The 18,967-nt window shown below is 45.4% G+C and overlaps 1 protein-coding gene across 2 annotated transcripts in view; it reads left to right on the forward strand.

The window, feature by feature from the left end:
• The window catches only part of ACSL5_1 (Long-chain-fatty-acid--CoA ligase 5), an 84,872-nt gene that overhangs the window by 58,960 nt on the left and 6,945 nt on the right, over window positions 1–18,967 (forward strand). For both annotated transcript variants that reach the window (XM_051218742.1, XM_051218741.1), the window contains exon 14: window positions 18,245–18,409. In XM_051218742.1, coding sequence (XP_051071348.1) covers window positions 18,245–18,409 — 165 coding nt within the window. The remainder of the gene's footprint in view (window positions 1–18,244; window positions 18,410–18,967) is intronic.

The raw sequence follows: 18,967 nt of genomic DNA on the forward strand, positions 1-18,967 counted from the left end.
AAGTAACATAGCAGGGGAGCAGGGTCGGGGAAGCTGGCCCCAAAATGGGAAGGACCGTATGTTATCACGGAGAGACGCGGCTCGGTCTACACGATCCGGAGAGAAGACAAGCAGAAGCGCGTAAATGCTAGTCAACTACAGAGATGGTTTCAAGATCATCATGGGTGTGAATCACGAAAAGCACCAAAGAACACAGCGGTACGGAGATCAGAAAGACTACGACAGCAACTTGTTAAAAGGGGGACGAGTGTGGTGCGTGCTACTTATATTGATATAGGTAGTATATAACGTGAGTCAAAAGAACGTTACGTCTGGCAGCAGAAGATGGAGAAGATCAAGAAAAGAAGAGCGAGAAAACAATGGAATTTGTAAGAAATCGCATGAACAATGAAATGCGAGACAATGGATTGATGTTTGCAAAAGCAACGGTCCGGTTTGATATGATAGAATGATATTTTGCAAATTAACGATTTACTATATGGTTTTTCTATTTTACCAAGTAATTCTGTAATTTGTCCTAAATACAATTTGGCTGTCCTCACCCGTGTTCTTCTTCACTACATTTGCTGTCGCTGCCTCTACTAAGGATGAAGATTCCATGGCCGAAGGAGTTTGAGGACGGAGATGTGCTGAGCTTCCTGAAGGAGTTTGAGGCCGTGGTGGAGCTGGTGGGAGTGAAGGAGCCGAAGGCGAAGCTGGTGGTGCTGGGGACGCTTCTGAGAGGCAGGGCGAAGGCTGTGTATGACAGCTTGGACGGTGCTGGCGGGAAGACGACATGGGAGACAGTCACGGAGCGGTTGGCGGCGGAGTTTGACAGCCCGGTGGACAGAGAGGACGCGCTGCAGTAGTTCCGGCTGGCGAGGTTGCCGGTCGATGGTGACCCACTGGTGCTGGCTGTGGAGCTTACCAGATTGTTACGCCGTGCGCTGCCGAGTCTGGATGAGGAGTCGGAGGCACAGTTGTTGGCGTCACAGTTTATCGAGAGTGTGCCTACCACCGTCTCCCAACAGCTGAAACTGGTGAACGCAGCGCAACCGATGGATATCAGTGAACTGGCGAAGGTGACTCGTCAGCTGATGACGCGAACAGTAGCTCCGGTCGGGTGCGAAAAGCAGGAGATGAGTAATGTCGAGAAGAAGATTGAGGAACTGGAGCGTGAGATTACAGCAATACGAGTGAACAATAAAAGGAACGATAAATGTTACGCTTGTGGAGGGACAGGACATTGGAAGATAAACTGTCCAACAAGACGAAGACGCAGATATGTTAGACGTTACAACGAGTGTTCTTTCTATCCTAGGAATCTGGGGATTGTTGCGTTAGTAGACAGAGGGGCAGTATATACGAGAGTGAACATAAATGAGCGAGATTTAGTTTGTCTGATCGATACAGGCGCAGCAGTATCGTTAATAGGCAAAGAGCAATGTAAGAGAATCAATCCGTGTACATTAGCTGTCCACACGATAGGGGCCATATGTTAGAGGTGTTTGGCGTATCTAACAGTATTGTAAAAGTGGGGGATGCTGAGATAAATTTTCCGTTCGTCGTAACCACAAGCTTATCGAGACCGATATTAGGAGCAGATTTCCTACGAGAAGTAAAAGCGATAGTTGACTTAAGAAGCGGTAAGGTGGTCACGAAATATGGTTCATTGACAATACACGAAAGTAGCGAAGTGGCTGAAATAAGAGTTGCAGCGGATGTCTCGTCAAAGAAAACAAACATTCACGAGTTATGCAAAAAGTATGCGAAACTATTCACGGGAGATGGGGAGCCATATGGATTTTGTGACAGAGTAAAGCACGAAATACCGATAAAGAACAGTTGAGTAAATATATTTGCAACACGTCGTGTCCCGGTGCATTTAGAGGCCGAGGTAAATCGTCAGGTCCAGGAAATGTTAAAAGAAGGTATAATTGAGGAAGCGGACAGCCCATATAGCTCGCCGGTACTCTTGGTAAAGAAACCAAATGGAAAGTATAGATTTTGTGTCGACTTCAGAGAATTGAATAATATAACAGACCTGAAGCCTTGTGCAATGCCAACAGTGGTGGAAACATTAGATCGGCTACAGAATGCCACGGTGTTTACAGTGCTGGATTTACGGTCAGGTTATTGGCAACTGCCTATAAAACAGAGTGATCGAAGCAAGACAGCGTTTACTGTACGTGATAAACAGTATCAATTTAAACGAATGCCGTTCGGGTTGGCGGGTGCACCGTTCACGTTCAGAAGATTAATGACACTACTGCTCAAGAATCTAGATAATGTCGAGGTATATGGCGACGATGTAGTTGTGTACAGTCAAACAGAAACAGATCACATCAAGCATGTGGAAGCGGTCTTAAAGCGAATTGACGAATTTGGACTTCGGATTAATAAGGACAAGTCGCAGATAGCGAAAAGTAGCGTCACATTGTTGGGACATAAAGTGGGAAATGGAGAAATAAAACCATTGCCGGAGAAAATTCTTACCATAAAAAATATTGCAGTACCTAATTCGAAAAGGAAGTTGAGACAGTTCCTGGGAAGAACGGCGTTCTACAGTCGGTTTGTCAAGAATTTCAACGAAATAGCAGCACCCTTATATAAGTTATTGAGCAGCACCAAGTTTACGTGGACTGAGATTGCCGAACAAACGTTCAACCGAATCAAAAACATGCTAGACGATCGCCAGATGACGCTCAGACTGCCTGAACCCGGAAAACTGTTTACAGTGGCCACAGACGCAAATGATCATGGTATAGATGCTGTATTGAGTCAGGCTGATAGAGTGGTGGAATACGCGAGTCGCGTCCTCACACCTGCTGAACAGAAGTATTCAACCATCGAAAAGGAGTGTTTAGCGATCGTGTGGGCAGTGGAAAAATGGAGACCATACCTTTTAGGTAGACGATTTCACATTGAGACCGACCATAAACCCCTGCAGTGGTTGAAAACAGCAAGAGACACCCGAGGGAAGTTGGCGCGATGGATGATACGCCTGCAAGAATACGATTTCAGTATCGGCCATGTTCCAGGAAAAGAAAACGTAATGGCGGATTACTTGTCAAGACCAGACATGGAAGCCGACCTGCCATTAACAGCATACGCGGTGAATAGTTTAGAGGAGACCCATTAGAGCTCGTCCGGCAGCAGAAAGCTGACCCTAACCTTCGAGAGGTAATCAGAGTGATAAAAGAGGGAGCAGACGCAGATAAACGAACAATGGACAAGGAGGTAATAACGCTGCTTCGGCAAAAGGAACGACTGAGAGTGAACTCATATGGAGTGCTGACCTGGCAGGACGATGATGAGAATTGGGTGGCGGTGATCCCGAAAGACTGGCGGCGTAAAGTGATACACGAGTGTCACCAGGTAGCACATACAGGCATCGCAAGAACGACGGACTTACTACGACAAAGTGCATACTGGCCGAGCATGAGAGACGATGTGGCTGAATACGTGTTAACCTGCCAGCAGTGTCAGCTAATGAAAAGCGATCGATACACACAACCGCCATTACAGTCAATCCCAGTAACCGCAGTCGGTGATCTATGGTCGGTGGATGTGATGGGACCGTTTCCACAGACGGCGAGCGGTAACCAGTACCTGTTAGTGATGACGGAACATGCTACACGTTGGGTAGATGCCGTATCCATTGCAGACCAGCGGGCAAGAACAGTGACCGAAGTGGTAATCCGGCATAATTTAGCGTGTCACGGAATACCGAAGATGATATTAACTCACCAGGGTCCCTGTTTTGAAAGTGACGAGTTTAAAGCCCGTTTAAAGCAGTTTGGCATCAAGAGAATACGAACTACACCGTATCATCCTCAGACAAACGGGCTTACAGAGAGAAACAATCGGACGTTAAAGGAATGGTTAGCATCAAAAGGAGGAAATTGGGAGAAAGAGTTACCATTGATTTTGCTTGCACATCGTTCCTCCACACAAGGAACAACCAAGAAGTCACCTTTCTTGCTCATGTATGGCAGACAACCACGACTTCCAATGCATAATAAGACCTGGCCACAACAACAGAAGTGGACGACAACAAGGTTAAGAAAGAGAGGAGAGAGGCAATAAGGAACGTGGAAAAGAAATAAATATCAGACACAAAAAGGCAGAACAACAGAGGAGAACGTGGAAACCCTTTGCAGTGGGGGACCTAGTAAAGTGTAGAGAACGAAAAAGTAACATAGCAGGGGAGCAGGGTCGGGGAAGCTGGCCCCAAAATGGGAAGGACCGTATGTTATCACGGAGAGATGCGGCTCGGTCTACACGATCCGGAGAGAAGACAAGCAGAAGCGCGTAAATGCTAGTCAACTACAGAGATGGTTTCAAGATCATCATGGGTGTGAATCACGAAAAGCACCAAAGAACACAGGGGTACGGAGACCAGAAAGACTACGACAGCAACTTGTTAAAAGGGGGACGAGTGTGGTGCGTGCTACTTATATTGATATAAGTAGTATATAACGTGAGTCAAAAGAACGTTACGTCTGGCAGCAGAAGATGGAGAAGATCAAGAAAAGAAGAGCGAGAAAACAATGGAATTTGTAAGAAATCGCATGAACAATGAAATGCGAGACAATGGATTGATGTTTGCAAAAGCAACAGTCCGGTTTGATATGATAGAATAATATTTTGCAAATTAACGATTTACTATATGGTTTTTCTATTTTACCAAGTAATTCTGTAATTTGTCCTAAATACAATTTGGTTGTCCTCACCCGTGTTCTTCTTCACTACATTTGCTGTCGCTGCCTCTACTAAGGATGAAGATTCCATGGCCGAAGGAGTTTGAGGACGGAGATGTGCTGAGCTTCCTGAAGGAGTTTGAGGCCGTGGTGGAGCTGGTGGGAGTGAAGGAGCCGAAGTCGAAGCTGGTGGTGCTGGGGACGCTTCTGAGAGGCAGGGCGAAGGCTGTGTATGACAGCTTGGACGGTGCTGGCGGGAAGACGACATGGGAGACAGTCACGGAGTGGTTGGCGGCGGAGTTTGACAGCCCAGTGGACAGAGAGGACGCGCTGCAGTAGTTCCGGCTGGCGAGGTTGCCGGTCGATGGTGACCCACTGGTGCTGGCTGTGGAGCTTACCAGATTGTTACGCCGTGCGCTGCCGAGTCTGGATGAGGAGTCGGAGGCACAGTTGTTGGCGTCACAGTTTATCGAGAGTGTGCCTACCACCGTCTCCCAACAGCTGAAACTGGTGAGCGCAGCGCAACCGATGGATATCAATGAACTGGCGAAGGTGACTCGTCAGCTGATGACGCGAACAGTAGCTCCGGTCGGGTGCGAAAAGCAGGAGATGAGTAATGTCGAGAAGAAGATTGAGGAACTGGAGCGTGAGATTACAGCAATACGAGTGAACAATAAAAGGAACGATAAATGTTACGCTTGTGGAGGGACAGGACATTGGAAGATAAACTGTCCAACAAGACGAAGACGCAGATATGTTAGACGTTACAACGAGTGTTCTTTCTATCCTAGGAATCTGGGGATTGTTGCGTTAGTAGACAGAGGGGCAGTATATACGAGAGTGAACATAAATGAGCGAGATTTAGTTTGTCTGATCGATACAGGTGCAGCAGTATCGTTAATAGGCAAAGAGCAATGTAAGAGAATCAATCCGTGTACATTAGCTGTCCACACGATAGGGGCCATATGTTAGAGGTGTTTGGCGTATCTAACAGTATTGTAAAAGTGGGGGATGCTGAGATAAATTTTCCGTTCGTCGTAACCACAAGCTTATCGAGACCGATATTAGGAGCAGATTTCCTACGAGAAGTAAAAGCGATAGTTGACTTAAGAAGCGGTAAGGTGGTCACGAAATATGGTTCATTGACAATACACGAAAGTAGCGAAGTGGCTGAAATAAGAGTTGCAGCGGATGTCTCGTCAAAGAAAACAAACATTCACGAGTTATGCAAAAAGTATGCGAAACTATTCACGGGAGATGGGGAGCCATATGGATTTTGTGACAGAGTAAAGCACGAAATACCGATAAAGAACAGTTGAGTAAATATATTTGCAACACGTCGTGTCCCGGTGCATTTAGAGGCCGAGGTAAATCGTCAGGTCCAGGAAATGTTAAAAGAAGGTATAATTGAGGAAGCGGACAGTCCATATAGCTCGCCGGTACTCTTGGTAAAGAAACCAAATGGAAAGTATAGATTTTGTGTCGACTTCAGAGAATTGAATAATATAACAGACCTGAAGCCTTGTGCAATGCCAACAGTGGTGGAAACATTAGATCGGCTACAGAATGCCACGGTGTTTACAGTGCTGGATTTACGGTCAGGTTATTGGCAACTGCCTATAAAACAGAGTGATCGAAGCAAGACAGCGTTTACTGTACGTGATAAACAGTATCAATTTAAACGAATGCCGTTCGGGTTGGCGGGTGCACCGTTCACGTTCAGAAGATTAATGACACTACTGCTCAAGAATCTAGATAATGTCGAGGTATATGGCGACGATGTAGTTGTGTACAGTCAAACAGAAACAGATCACATCAAGCATGTGGAAGCGGTCTTAAAGCGAATTGACGAATTTGGACTTCGGATTAATAAGGACAAGTCGCAGATAGCGAAAAGTAGCGTCACATTGTTGGGACATAAAGTGGGAAATGGAGAAATAAAACCATTGCCGGAGAAAATTCTTACCATAAAAAATATTGCAGTACCTAATTCGAAAAGGAAGTTGAGACAGTTCCTGGGAAGAACGGCGTTCTACAGTCGGTTTGTCAAGAATTTCAACGAAATAGCAGCACCCTTATATAAGTTATTGAGCAGCACCAAGTTTACGTGGACTGAGATTGCCGAACAAACGTTCAACCGAATCAAAAACATGCTAGACGATCGCCAGATGACGCTCAGACTGCCTGAACCCGGAAAACTGTTTACAGTGGCCACAGACGCAAATGATCATGGTATAGATGCTGTGTTGAGTCAGGCTGATAGAGTGGTGGAATACGCGAGTCGCGTCCTCACACCTGCTGAACAGAAGTATTCAACCATCGAAAAGGAGTGTTTAGCGATCGTGTGGGCAGTGGAAAAATGGAGACCATACCTTTTAGGTAGACGATTTCACATTGAGACCGACCATAAACCCCTGCAGTGGTTGAAAACAGCAAGAGACACCCGAGGGAAGTTGGCGCGATGGGTGATACGCCTGCAAGAATACGATTTCAGTATCGGCCATGTTCCAGGAAAAGAAAACGTAATGGCGGATTACTTGTCAAGACCAGACATGGAAGCCGACCTGCCATTAACAGCATACGCGGTGAATAGTTTAGAGGGAGACCCATTAGAACTCGTCCGGCAGCAGAAAGCTGACCCTAACCTTCGAGAGGTAATCAGAGTGATAAAAGAGGGAGCAGACGCAGATAAACGAACAATGGACAAGGAGGTAATAACGCTGCTTCGGCAAAAGGAACGACTGAGAGTGAACTCATATGGAGTCCTGACCTGGCAGGACGATGATGAGAATTGGGTGGCGGTGATCCCGAAAGACTGGCGGCGTAAAGTGATACACGAGTGTCACCAGGTAGCACATACAGGCATCGCAAGAACGACGGACTTACTACGACAAAGTGCATACTGGCCGAGCATGAGAGACGATGTGGCTGAATACGTGTTAACCTGCCAGCAGTGTCAGCTAATGAAAAGCGATCGATACACACAACCGCCATTACAGTCAATCCTAGTAACCGCAGTCGGTGATCTATGGTCGGTGGATGTGATGGGACCGTTTCCACAGACGGCGAGCGGTAACCAGTACCTGTTAGTGATGACGGAACATGCTACACGTTGGGTAGATGCCGTATCCATTGCAGACCAGCGGGCAAGAACAGTGACCGAAGTGGTAATCCGGCATAATTTAGCGTGTCACGGAATACCGAAGATGATATTAACTCACCAGGGTCCCTGTTTTGAAAGTGACGAGTTTAAAGCCCGTTTAAAGCAGTTTGGCATCAAGAGAATACGAACTACACCGTATCATCCTCAGACAAACGGGCTTACAGAGAGAAACAATCGGACGTTAAAGGAATGGTTAGCATCAAAAGGAGGAAATTGGGAGAAAGAGTTACCATTGATTTTGCTTGCACATCGTTCCTCCACACAAGGAACAACCAAGAAGTCACCTTTCTTGCTCATGTATGGCAGACAACCACGACTTCCAATGCATAATAAGACCTGGCCACAACAACAGAAGTGGACGACAACAAGGTTAAGAAAAGAGAGGAGAGAGGCAATAAGGAACGTGGAAAAGAAATAAATATCAGACACAAAAAGGCAGAACAACAGAGGAGAACGTGGAAACCCTTTGCAGTGGGGGACCTAGTAAAGTGTAGAGAACGAAAAAGTAACATAGCAGGGGAGCAGGGTCGGGGAAGCTGGCCCCAAAATGGGAAGGACCGTATGTTATCACGGAGAGATGCGGCTCGGTCTACACGATCCGGAGAGAAGACAAGCAGAAGCGCGTAAATGCTAGTCAACTACAGAGATGGTTTCAAGATCATCATGGGTGTGAATCACGAAAAGCACCAAAGAACACAGGGGTACGGAGACCAGAAAGACTACGACAGCAACTTGTTAAAAGGGGGACGAGTGTGGTGCGTGCTACTTATATTGATATAAGTAGTATATAACGTGAGTCAAAAGAACGTTACGTCTGGCAGCAGAAGATGGAGAAGATCAAGAAAAGAAGAGCGAGAAAACAATGGGATTTGTAAGAAATCGCATGAACAATGAAATGCGAGACAATGGATTGATGTTTGCAAAAGCAACGGTCCGGTTTGATATGATAGAATGATATTTTGCAAATTAACGATTTACTATATGGTTTTTCTATTTTACCAAGTAATTCTGTAATTTGTCCTAAATACAATTTGGCTGTCCTCACCCGTGTTCTTCTTCACTACATTTGCTGTCGCTGCCTCCACTAAGGATGAAGATTCCATGGCCGAAGGAGTTTGAGGACGGAGATGTGCTGAGCTTCCTGAAGGAGTTTGAGGCCGTGGCGGAGCTGGTGGGAGTGAAGGAGCCGAAGTCGAAGTTGGTGGTGCTGGGGACGCTGCTGAGAGGCAGGGCGAAGGCTGTGTATGACAGCTTGGACGGTGCTGGCGGGAAGACGACATGGGAGACAGTCACGGAGTGGTTGGCGGCGGAGTTTGACAGCCCAGTGGACAGAGAGGACGCGCTGCAGTAGTTCCGGCTGGCGAGGTTGCCGGTCGATGGTGACCCACTGGTGCTGGCTGTGGAGCTTACCAGATTGTTACGCCGTGCGCTGCCGAGTCTGGATGAGGAGTCGGAGGCACAGTTGTTGGCGTCACAGTTTATCGAGAGTGTGCCTACCACCGTCTCCCAACAGCTGAAACTGGTGAACGCAGCGCAACCGATGGATATCAGTGAACTGGCGAAGGTGACTCGTCAGCTGATGACGCGAACAGTAGCTCCGGTCGGGTGCGAAAAGCAGGAGATGAGTAATGTCGAGAAGAAGATTGAGGAGCTGGAGCGTGAGATTGCAGCAATACGAGTGAACAATAAAAGGAACGATAAATGTTACGCTTGTGGAGGGACAGGACATTGGAAGATAAACTGTCCAACAAGACGAAGACGCAGATATGTTAGACGTTACAACGAGTGTTCTTTCTATCCTAGGAATCTGGGGATTGTTGCGTTAGTAGACAGAGGGGCAGTATATACGAGAGTGAACATAAATGAGCGAGATTTAGTTTGTCTGATCGATACAGGTGCAGCAGTATCGTTAATAGGCAAAGAGCAATGTAAGAGAATCAATCCGTGTACATTAGCTGTCCACACGATAGGGGCCATATGTTAGAGGTGTTTGGCGTATCTAACAGTATTGTAAAGTGGGGGATGCTGAGATAAATTTTCCGTTCGTCGTAACCACAAGCTTATCGAGACCGATATTAGGAGCAGATTTCCTACGAGAAGTAAAAGCGATAGTTGACTTAAGAAGCGGTAAGGTGGTCACGAAATATGGTTCATTGACAATACACGAAAGTAGCGAAGTGGCTGAAATAAGAGTTGCAGCGGATGTCTCGTCAAAGAAAACAAACATTCACGAGTTATGCAAAAAGTATGCGAAACTATTCACTGGAGATGGGGAGCCATATGGATTTTGTGACAGAGTAAAGCACGAAATACCGATAAAGAACAGTTGAGTAAATATATTTGCAACACGTCGTGTCCCGGTGCATTTAGAGGCCGAGGTAAATCGTCAGGTCCAGGAAATGTTAAAAGAAGGTATAATTGAGGAAGCGGACAGTCCATGTAGCTCGCCGGTACTCTTGGTAAAGAAACCAAATGGAAAGTATAGATTTTGTGTCGACTTCAGAGAATTGAATAATATAACAGACCTGAAGCCTTGTGCAATGCCAACAGTGGTGGAAACATTAGATCGGCTACAGAATGCCACGGTGTTTACAGTGCTGGATTTACGGTCAGGTTATTGGCAACTGCCTATAAAACAGAGTGATCGAAGCAAGACAGCGTTTACTGTACGTGATAAACAGTATCAATTTAAACGAATGCCGTTCGGGTTGGCGGGTGCACCGTTCACGTTCAGAAGATTAATGACACTACTGCTCAAGAATCTAGATAATGTCGAGGTATATGGCGACGATGTAGTTGTGTACAGTCAAACAGAAACAGATCACATCAAGCATGTGGAAGCGGTCTTAAAGCGAATTGACGAATTTGGACTTCGGATTAATAAGGACAAGTCGCAGATAGCGAGAAGTAGCGTCACATTGTTGGGACATAAAGTGGGAAATGGAGAAATAAAACCATTGCCGGAGAAAATTCTTACCATAAAAAATATTGCAGTACCTAATTCAAAAAGGAAGTTGAGACAGTTCCTGGGAAGAACGGCGTTCTACAGTCGGTTTGTCAAGAATTTCAACGAAATAGCAGCACCCTTATATAAGTTATTGAGCAGCACCAAGTTTACGTGGACTGAGATTGCCGAACAAACGTTCAACCGAATCAAAAACATGCTAGACGATCGCCAGATGACGCTCAAGACTGCCTGAACCCGGAAAACTGTTTACAGTGGCCACAGACGCAAATGATCATGGTATAGATGCTGTGTTGAGTCAGGCTGATAGAGTGGTGGAATACGCGAGTCGCGTCCTCACACCTGCTGAACAGAAGTATTCAACCATCGAAAAGGAGTGTTTAGCGATCGTGTGGGCAGTGGAAAAATGGAGACCATACCTTTTAGGTAGACGATTTCACATTGAGACCGACCATAAACCCCTGCAGTGGTTGAAAACAGCAAGAGACACCCGAGGGAAGTTGGCGCGATGGGTGATACGCCTGCAAGAATACGATTTCAGTATCGGCCATGTTCCAGGAAAAGAAAACGTAATGGCGGATTACTTGTCAAGACCAGACATGGAAGCCGACCTGCCATTAACAGCATACGCGGTGAATAGTTTAGAGGAGACCCATTAGAGCTCGTCCGGCAGCAGAAAGCTGACCCTAACCTTCGAGAGGTAATCAGAGTGATAAAAGAGGGAGCAGACGCAGATAAACGAACAATGGACAAGGAGGTAATAACGCTGCTTCGGCAAAAGGAACGACTGAGAGTGAACTCATATGGAGTGCTGACCTGGCAGGACGATGATGAGAATTGGGTGGCGGTGATCCCAAAAGACTGGCGGCGTAAAGTGATACACGAGTGTCACCAGGTAGCACATACAGGCATCGCAAGAACGACGGACTTACTACGACAAAGTGCATACTGGCCGAGCATGAGAGACGATGTGGCTGAATACGTGTTAACCTGCCAGCAGTGTCAGCTAATGAAAAGCGATCGATACACACAACCGCCATTACAGTCAATCCTAGTAACCGCAGTCGGTGATCTATGGTCGGTGGATGTGATGGGACCGTTTCCACAGACGGCGAGCGGTAACCAGTACCTGTTAGTGATGACGGAACATGCTACACGTTGGGTAGATGCCGTATCCATTGCAGACCAGCGGGCAAGAACAGTGACCGAAGTGGTAATCCGGCATAATTTAGCGTGTCACGGAATACCGAAGATGATATTAACTCACCAGGGTCCCTGTTTTGAAAGTGACGAGTTTAAAGCCCGTTTAAAGCAGTTTGGCATCAAGAGAATACGAACTACACCGTATCATCCTCAGACAAACGGGCTTACAGAGAGAAACAATCGGACGTTAAAGGAATGGTTAGCATCAAAAGGAGGAAATTGGGAGAAAGAGTTACCATTGATTTTGCTTGCACATCGTTCCTCCACACAAGGAACAACCAAGAAGTCACCTTTCTTGCTCATGTATGGCAGACAACCACGACTTCCAATGCATAATAAGACCTGGCCACAACAACAGAAGTGGACGACAACAAGGTTAAGAAGAGAGAGGAGAGAGGCAATAAGGAACGTGGAAAAGAAATAAATATCAGACACAAAAAGGCAGAACAACAGAGGAGAACGTGGAAACCCTTTGCAGTGGGGGACCTAGTAAAGTGTAGAGAACGAAAAAGTAACATAGCAGGGGAGCAGGGTCGGGGAAGCTGGCCCCAAAATGGGAAGGACCGTATGTTATCACGGAGAGATGCGGCTCGGTCTACACGATCCGGAGAGAAGACAAGCAGAAGCGCGTAAATGCTAGTCAACTACAGAGATGGTTTCAAGATCATCATGGGTGTGAATCACGAAAAGCACCAAAGAACACAGGGTACGGAGACCAGAAAGACTACGACAGCAACTTGTTAAAAGGGGGACGAGTGTGGTGCGTGCTACTTATATTGATATAAGTAGTATATAACGCGAGTCAAAAGAACGTTATGTCTGGCAGCAGAAGATGGAGAAGATCAAGAAAAGAAGAGCGAGAAAACAATGGGATTTGTAAGAAATCGCATGAACAATGAAATGCGAGACAATGGATTGATGTTTGCAAAAGCAACAGTCCGGTTTGATATGATAGAATGATATTTTGCAAATTAACGATTTACTATATGGTTTTTCTATTTTACCAAGTAATTCTGTAATTTGTCCTAAATACAATTTGGCTGTCCTCACCCGTGTTCTTCTTCACTACATTTGCTGTCGCTGCCTCCACTAAGGATGAAGATTCCATGGCCGAAGGAGTTTGAGGACGGAGATGTGCTGAGCTTCCTGAAGGAGTTTGAGGCCGTGGCGGAGCTGGTGGGAGTGAAGGAGCCGAAGTCGAAGTTGGTGGTGCTGGGGACGCTGCTGAGAGGCAGGGCGAAGGCTGTGTATGACAGCTTGGACGGTGCTGGCGGGAAGACGACATGGGAGACAGTCACGGAGTGGTTGGCGGCGGAGTTTGACAGCCCAGTGGACAGAGAGGACGCGCTGCAGAAGTTCCGGCTGGCGAGGTTGCCGGTCGATGGTGACCCACTGGTGCTGGCTGTGGAGCTTACCAGATTGTTACGCCGTGCGCTGCCGAGTCTGGATGAGGAGTCGGAGGCACAGTTGTTGGCGTCACAGTTTATCGAGAGTGTGCCTACCACCGTCTCCCAACAGCTGAAACTGGTGAACGCAGCGCAACCGATGGATATCAGTGAACTGGCGAAGGTGACTCGTCAGCTGATGACGCGAACGGTAGCTCCGGTCGGGTGCGAAAAGCAGGAGATGAGTAATGTCGAGAAGAAGATTGAGGAGCTGGAGCGTGAGATTGCAGCAATACGAGTGAACAATAAAAGGAACGATAAATGTTACGCTTGTGGAGGGACAGGACATTGGAAGATAAACTGTCCAACAAGACGAAGACGCAGATATGTTAGACGTTACAACGAGTGTTCTTTCTATCCTAGGAATCTGGGGATTGTTGCGTTAGTAGACAGAGGGGCAGTATATACGAGAGTGAACATAAATGAGCGAGATTTAGTTTGTCTGATCGATACAGGCGCAGCAGTATCGTTAATAGGCAAAGAGCAATGTAAGAGAATCAATCCGTGTACATTAGCTGTCCACACGATAGGGGCCATATGTTAGAGGTGTTTGGCGTATCTAACAGTATTGTAAAAGTGGGGGATGCTGAGATAAATTTTCCGTTCGTCGTAACCACAAGCTTATCGAGACCGATATTAGGAGCAGATTTCCTACGAGAAGTAAAAGCGATAGTTGACTTAAGAAGCGGTAAGGTGGTCACGAAATATGGTTCATTGACAATACACGAAAGTAGCGAAGTTGCTGAAATAAGAGTTGCAGCGGATGTCTCGTCAAAGAAAACAAACATTCACGAGTTATGCAAAAAGTATGCGAAACTATTCACGGGAGATGGGGAGCCATATGGATTTTGTGACAGAGTAAAGCACGAAATACCGATAAAGAACAGTTGAGTAAATATATTTGCAACACGTCGTGTCCCGGTGCATTTAGAGGCCGAGGTAAATCGTCAGGTCCAGGAAATGTTAAAAGAAGGTATAATTGAGGAAGCGGACAGTCCATGTAGCTCGCCGGTACTCTTGGTAAAGAAACCAAATGGAAAGTATAGATTTTGTGTCGACTTCAGAGAATTGAATAATATAACAGACCTGAAGCCTTGTGCAATGCCAACAGTGGTGGAAACATTAGATCGGCTACAGAATGCCACGGTGTTTACAGTGCTGGATTTACGGTCAGGTTATTGGCAACTGCCTATAAAACAGAGTGATCGAAGCAAGACAGCGTTTACTGTACGTGATAAACAGTATCAATTTAAACGAATGCCGTTCGGGTTGGCGGGTGCACCGTTCACGTTCAGAAGATTAATGACACTACTGCTCAAGAATCTAGATAATGTCGAGGTATATGGCGACGATGTAGTTGTGTACAGTCAAACAGAAACAGATCACATCAAGCATGTGGAAGCGGTCTTAAAGCGAATTGACGAATTTGGACTTCGGATTAATAAGGACAAGTCGCAGATAGCGAGAAGTAGCGTCACATTGTTGGGACATAAAGTGGGAAATGGAGAAATAAAACCATTGCCGGAGAAAATTCTTACCATAAAAAATATTGCAGTACCTAATTCAAAAGGAAGTTGAGACAGTTCCTGGGAAGAACGGCGTTCTACAGTCGGTTTGTCAAGAATTTCAACGAAATAGCAGCACCCTTATATAAGTTATTGAGCAGCACCAAGTTTACGTGGACTGAGATTGCCGAACAAACGTTCAACCGAATCAAAAACATGCTAGACGATCGCCAGATGACGCTCAGACTGCCTGAACCCGGAAAACTGTTTACAGTGGCCACAGACGCAAATGATCATGGTATAGATGCTGTGTTGAGTCAGGCTGATAGAGTGGTGGAATACGCGAGTCGCGTCCTCACACCTGCTGAACAGAAGTATTCAACCATCGAAAAGGAGTGTTTAGCGATCGTGTGGGCAGTGGAAAAATGGAGACCATACCTTTTAGGTAGACGATTTCACATTGAGACCGACCATAAACCCCTGCAGTGGTTGAAAACAGCAAGAGACACCCGAGGGAAGTTGGCGCGATGGGTGATACGCCTGCAAGAATACGATTTCAGTATCGGCCATGTTCCAGGAAAAGAAAACGTAATGGCGGATTACTTGTCAAGACCAGACATGGAAGCCGACCTGCCATTAACAGCATACGCGGTGAATAGTTTAGAGGAGACCCATTAGAGCTCGTCCGGCAGCAGAAAGCTGACCCTAACCTTCGAGAGGTAATCAGAGTGATAAAAGAGGGAGCAGACGCAGATAAACGAACAATGGACAAGGAGGTAATAACGCTGCTTCGGCAAAAGGAACGACTGAGAGTGAACTCATATGGAGTGCTGACCTGGCAGGACGATGATGAGAATTGGGTGGCGGTGATCCCGAAAGACTGGCGGCGTAAAGTGATACACGAGTGTCACCAGGTAGCACATACAGGCATCGCAAGAACGACGGACTTACTACGACAAAGTGCATACTGGCCGAGCATGAGAGACGATGTGGCTGAATACGTGTTAACCTGCCAGCAGTGTCAGCTAATGAAAAGCGATCGATACACACAACCGCCATTACAGTCAATCCTAGTAACCGCAGTCGGTGATCTATGGTCGGTGGATGTGATGGGACCGTTTCCACAGACGGCGAGCGGTAACCAGTACCTGTTAGTGATGACGGAACATGCTACACGTTGGGTAGATGCCGTATCCATTGCAGACCAGCGGGCAAGAACAGTGACCGAAGTGGTAATCCGGCATAATTTAGCGTGTCACGGAATACCGAAGATGATATTAACTCACCAGGGTCCCTGTTTTGAAAGTGACGAGTTTAAAGCCCGTTTAAAGCAGTTTGGCATCAAGAGAATACGAACTACACCGTATCATCCTCAGACAAACGGGCTTACAGAGAGAAACAATCGGACGTTAAAGGAATGGTTAGCATCAAAAGGAGGAAATTGGGAGAAAGAGTTACCATTGATTTTGCTTGCACATCGTTCCTCCACACAAGGAACAACCAAGAAGTCACCTTTCTTGCTCATGTATGGCAGACAACCACGACTTCCAATGCATAATAAGACCTGGCCACAACAACAGAAGTGGACGACAACAAGGTTAAGAAAGAGAGGAGAGAGGCAATAAGGAACGTGGAAAAGAAATAAATATCAGACACAAAAAAGGCAGAACAACAGAGGAGAACGTGGAAACCCTTTGCAGTGGGGGACCTAGTAAAGTGTAGAGAACGAAAAAGTAACATAGCAGGGGGAGCAGGGTCGGGGAAGCTGGCCCCAAAATGGGAAGGACCGTATGTTATCACGGAGAGATGCGGCTCGGTCTACACGATCCGGAGAGAAGACAAGCAGAAGCGCGTAAATGCTAGTCAACTACAGAGATGGTTTCAAGATCATCATGGGTGTGAATCACGAAAAGCACCAAAGAACACAGGGGTACGGAGACCAGAAAGACTACGACAGCAACTTGTTAAAAGGGGGGGACGAGTGTGGTGCGTGCTACTTATATTGATATAAGTAGTATATAACGCGAGTCAAAAGAACGTAATGTCTGGCAGCAGAAGATGGAGAAGATCAAGAAAAGAAGAGCGAGAAAACAATGGGATTTGTAAGAAATCGCATGAACAATGAAATGCGAGACAATGGATTGATGTTTGCAAAAGCAACGGTCCGGTTTGATATGATAGAATGATATTTTGCAAATTAACGATTTACTATATGGTTTTTCTATTTTACCAAGTAATTCTGTAATTTGTCCTAAATACAATTTGGCTGTCCTCACCCGTGTTCTTCTTCACTGCACTACTATTTGTTTCATGAAAACTTATTCCTAATAATAACATCTGCCAATATATTAAAGTTAGATGTCTTTCGACATAATACTATTTGATTGTCAATTAGAACAATGTGCAGTGTTTGCTTCAGGATTATAAGATACGTGTAATTCAAATTGGAGCTTCAACATACCAACTATCGATTAGACAACCGAATATTACCTATAGATCCTGTCCCACTAATCCAGAACATACATCCTTTGAGGATCCGTAAGTACGCCTGTATTTCGATGCTTTGATGATCCTGGGTCCTTGAGATTCCCATCCTATAAGTGCGTTTTCGTGCTTCTTTGGACAGCATCAGAGCAACTCCCTGAGTGTGTGGAGCATTTTCCTCTTCGTGACCGGAGTACAGCAACATCTCTCACGTATCTATGCCTTTGCTGTCCAGCTTGGGTCCAATGGGTTTCGCTGATTCGGAGAACCGCCAAATTGTATCTCCTCATTTCCGTTGCTATTTGACTGATGCTCCCGGTCTCCCACATAGTCCGGACGTTCCATGTACTTATAAAAATTGTTGCTCTGGTTGTTAGAAGGGGCGTCAGCCTCGCGACTTACGAAGAATCTCGGCTTTCTTCATGAGGCGTCATCATTCTTCCTTCAACTCCCAGGGCAGAGTCTAAATGGTTAGTTTGTTTATTCTGGTTAGCGTTTTTTAGCAAGGTTGTTTCCTAAGGGATAGGGTTGCCGACCTCATGCCTAACACTCCTTTACCCGGTCTTGTGACCTGCCTGTATCCTTAGATGATATACAGGTGGAGTTATTTCGATAAATATGTTACATTGATGATTTCTACAAACTCACTATTTAATTAGGCATTAAAACATCCAAATATTAAGCATTGCTAACTAATAGATTTCACCTCCACTATATTCATCCACTGTGTGTGTAACCTATTCTTTTGATATAAATAATAATATATTATTTCTTTTTAAAAAATACATTTTTAATAGGTAATAGTCGGTTATGGTTTAAGTGAATCATGTGGCGTTATTACGCTTACACTGTTTGGTGATAAAACCCTGGATCATGTTGGTGCGCTTATCCCAGGAGTTTCAGCCAAACTGGTAGATGTACCGCATATGGGTATCAGCGTTGACAAGATGAAAATGGGTGAAGTAAGTATTCGTTATCTATTAATTGGTCAGTGGCTCAATCGGTAAACAAAGAATTTCACCCATAATATTTTCAATATTAGTTTATCTTCATTAGTGTAAAATATGAGAAGCGAATAAAATGTTAAAAATTAGGTTTCAACCGATAAATATCTGTCAGCCTGGTACTCTTCATAGGTTTCCTGCAGTTAAATTGTTAAGTAATTGTTAGATGATAGATTGTTTTATTTCTACAGGTTGTTGTATGAACATGATACTTGATCTAAGAATAATTACCTTCACAAACGATAGCAGTTAAAAAAAGCCAGAGAGCTCAGTACTCAGGTTTTCATTCACTAGTGAAGTGTTTCATTTTATCTGCATCTTAGTTCAATATGTGACTAAATTAATCAACCTAATTTTCTCAACTGGACATAAAAGTGTCCGTATAACTGTTATGAAGATTCTCTATATCCAATGCAAATATCCAAATATTTAGGTTTAACTTGATTCAGCGAATGGTTATCCATTTAATAACCATTCAAAACTATGGACTTCCGTAGAAGAACTACATGGCTTTTT

The sequence above is a fragment of the Schistosoma haematobium genome, chromosome ZW, assembly GCF_000699445.3.
Source record: "Schistosoma haematobium chromosome ZW, whole genome shotgun sequence".
Lineage (NCBI taxonomy): Eukaryota > Metazoa > Platyhelminthes > Trematoda > Strigeidida > Schistosomatidae > Schistosoma > Schistosoma haematobium.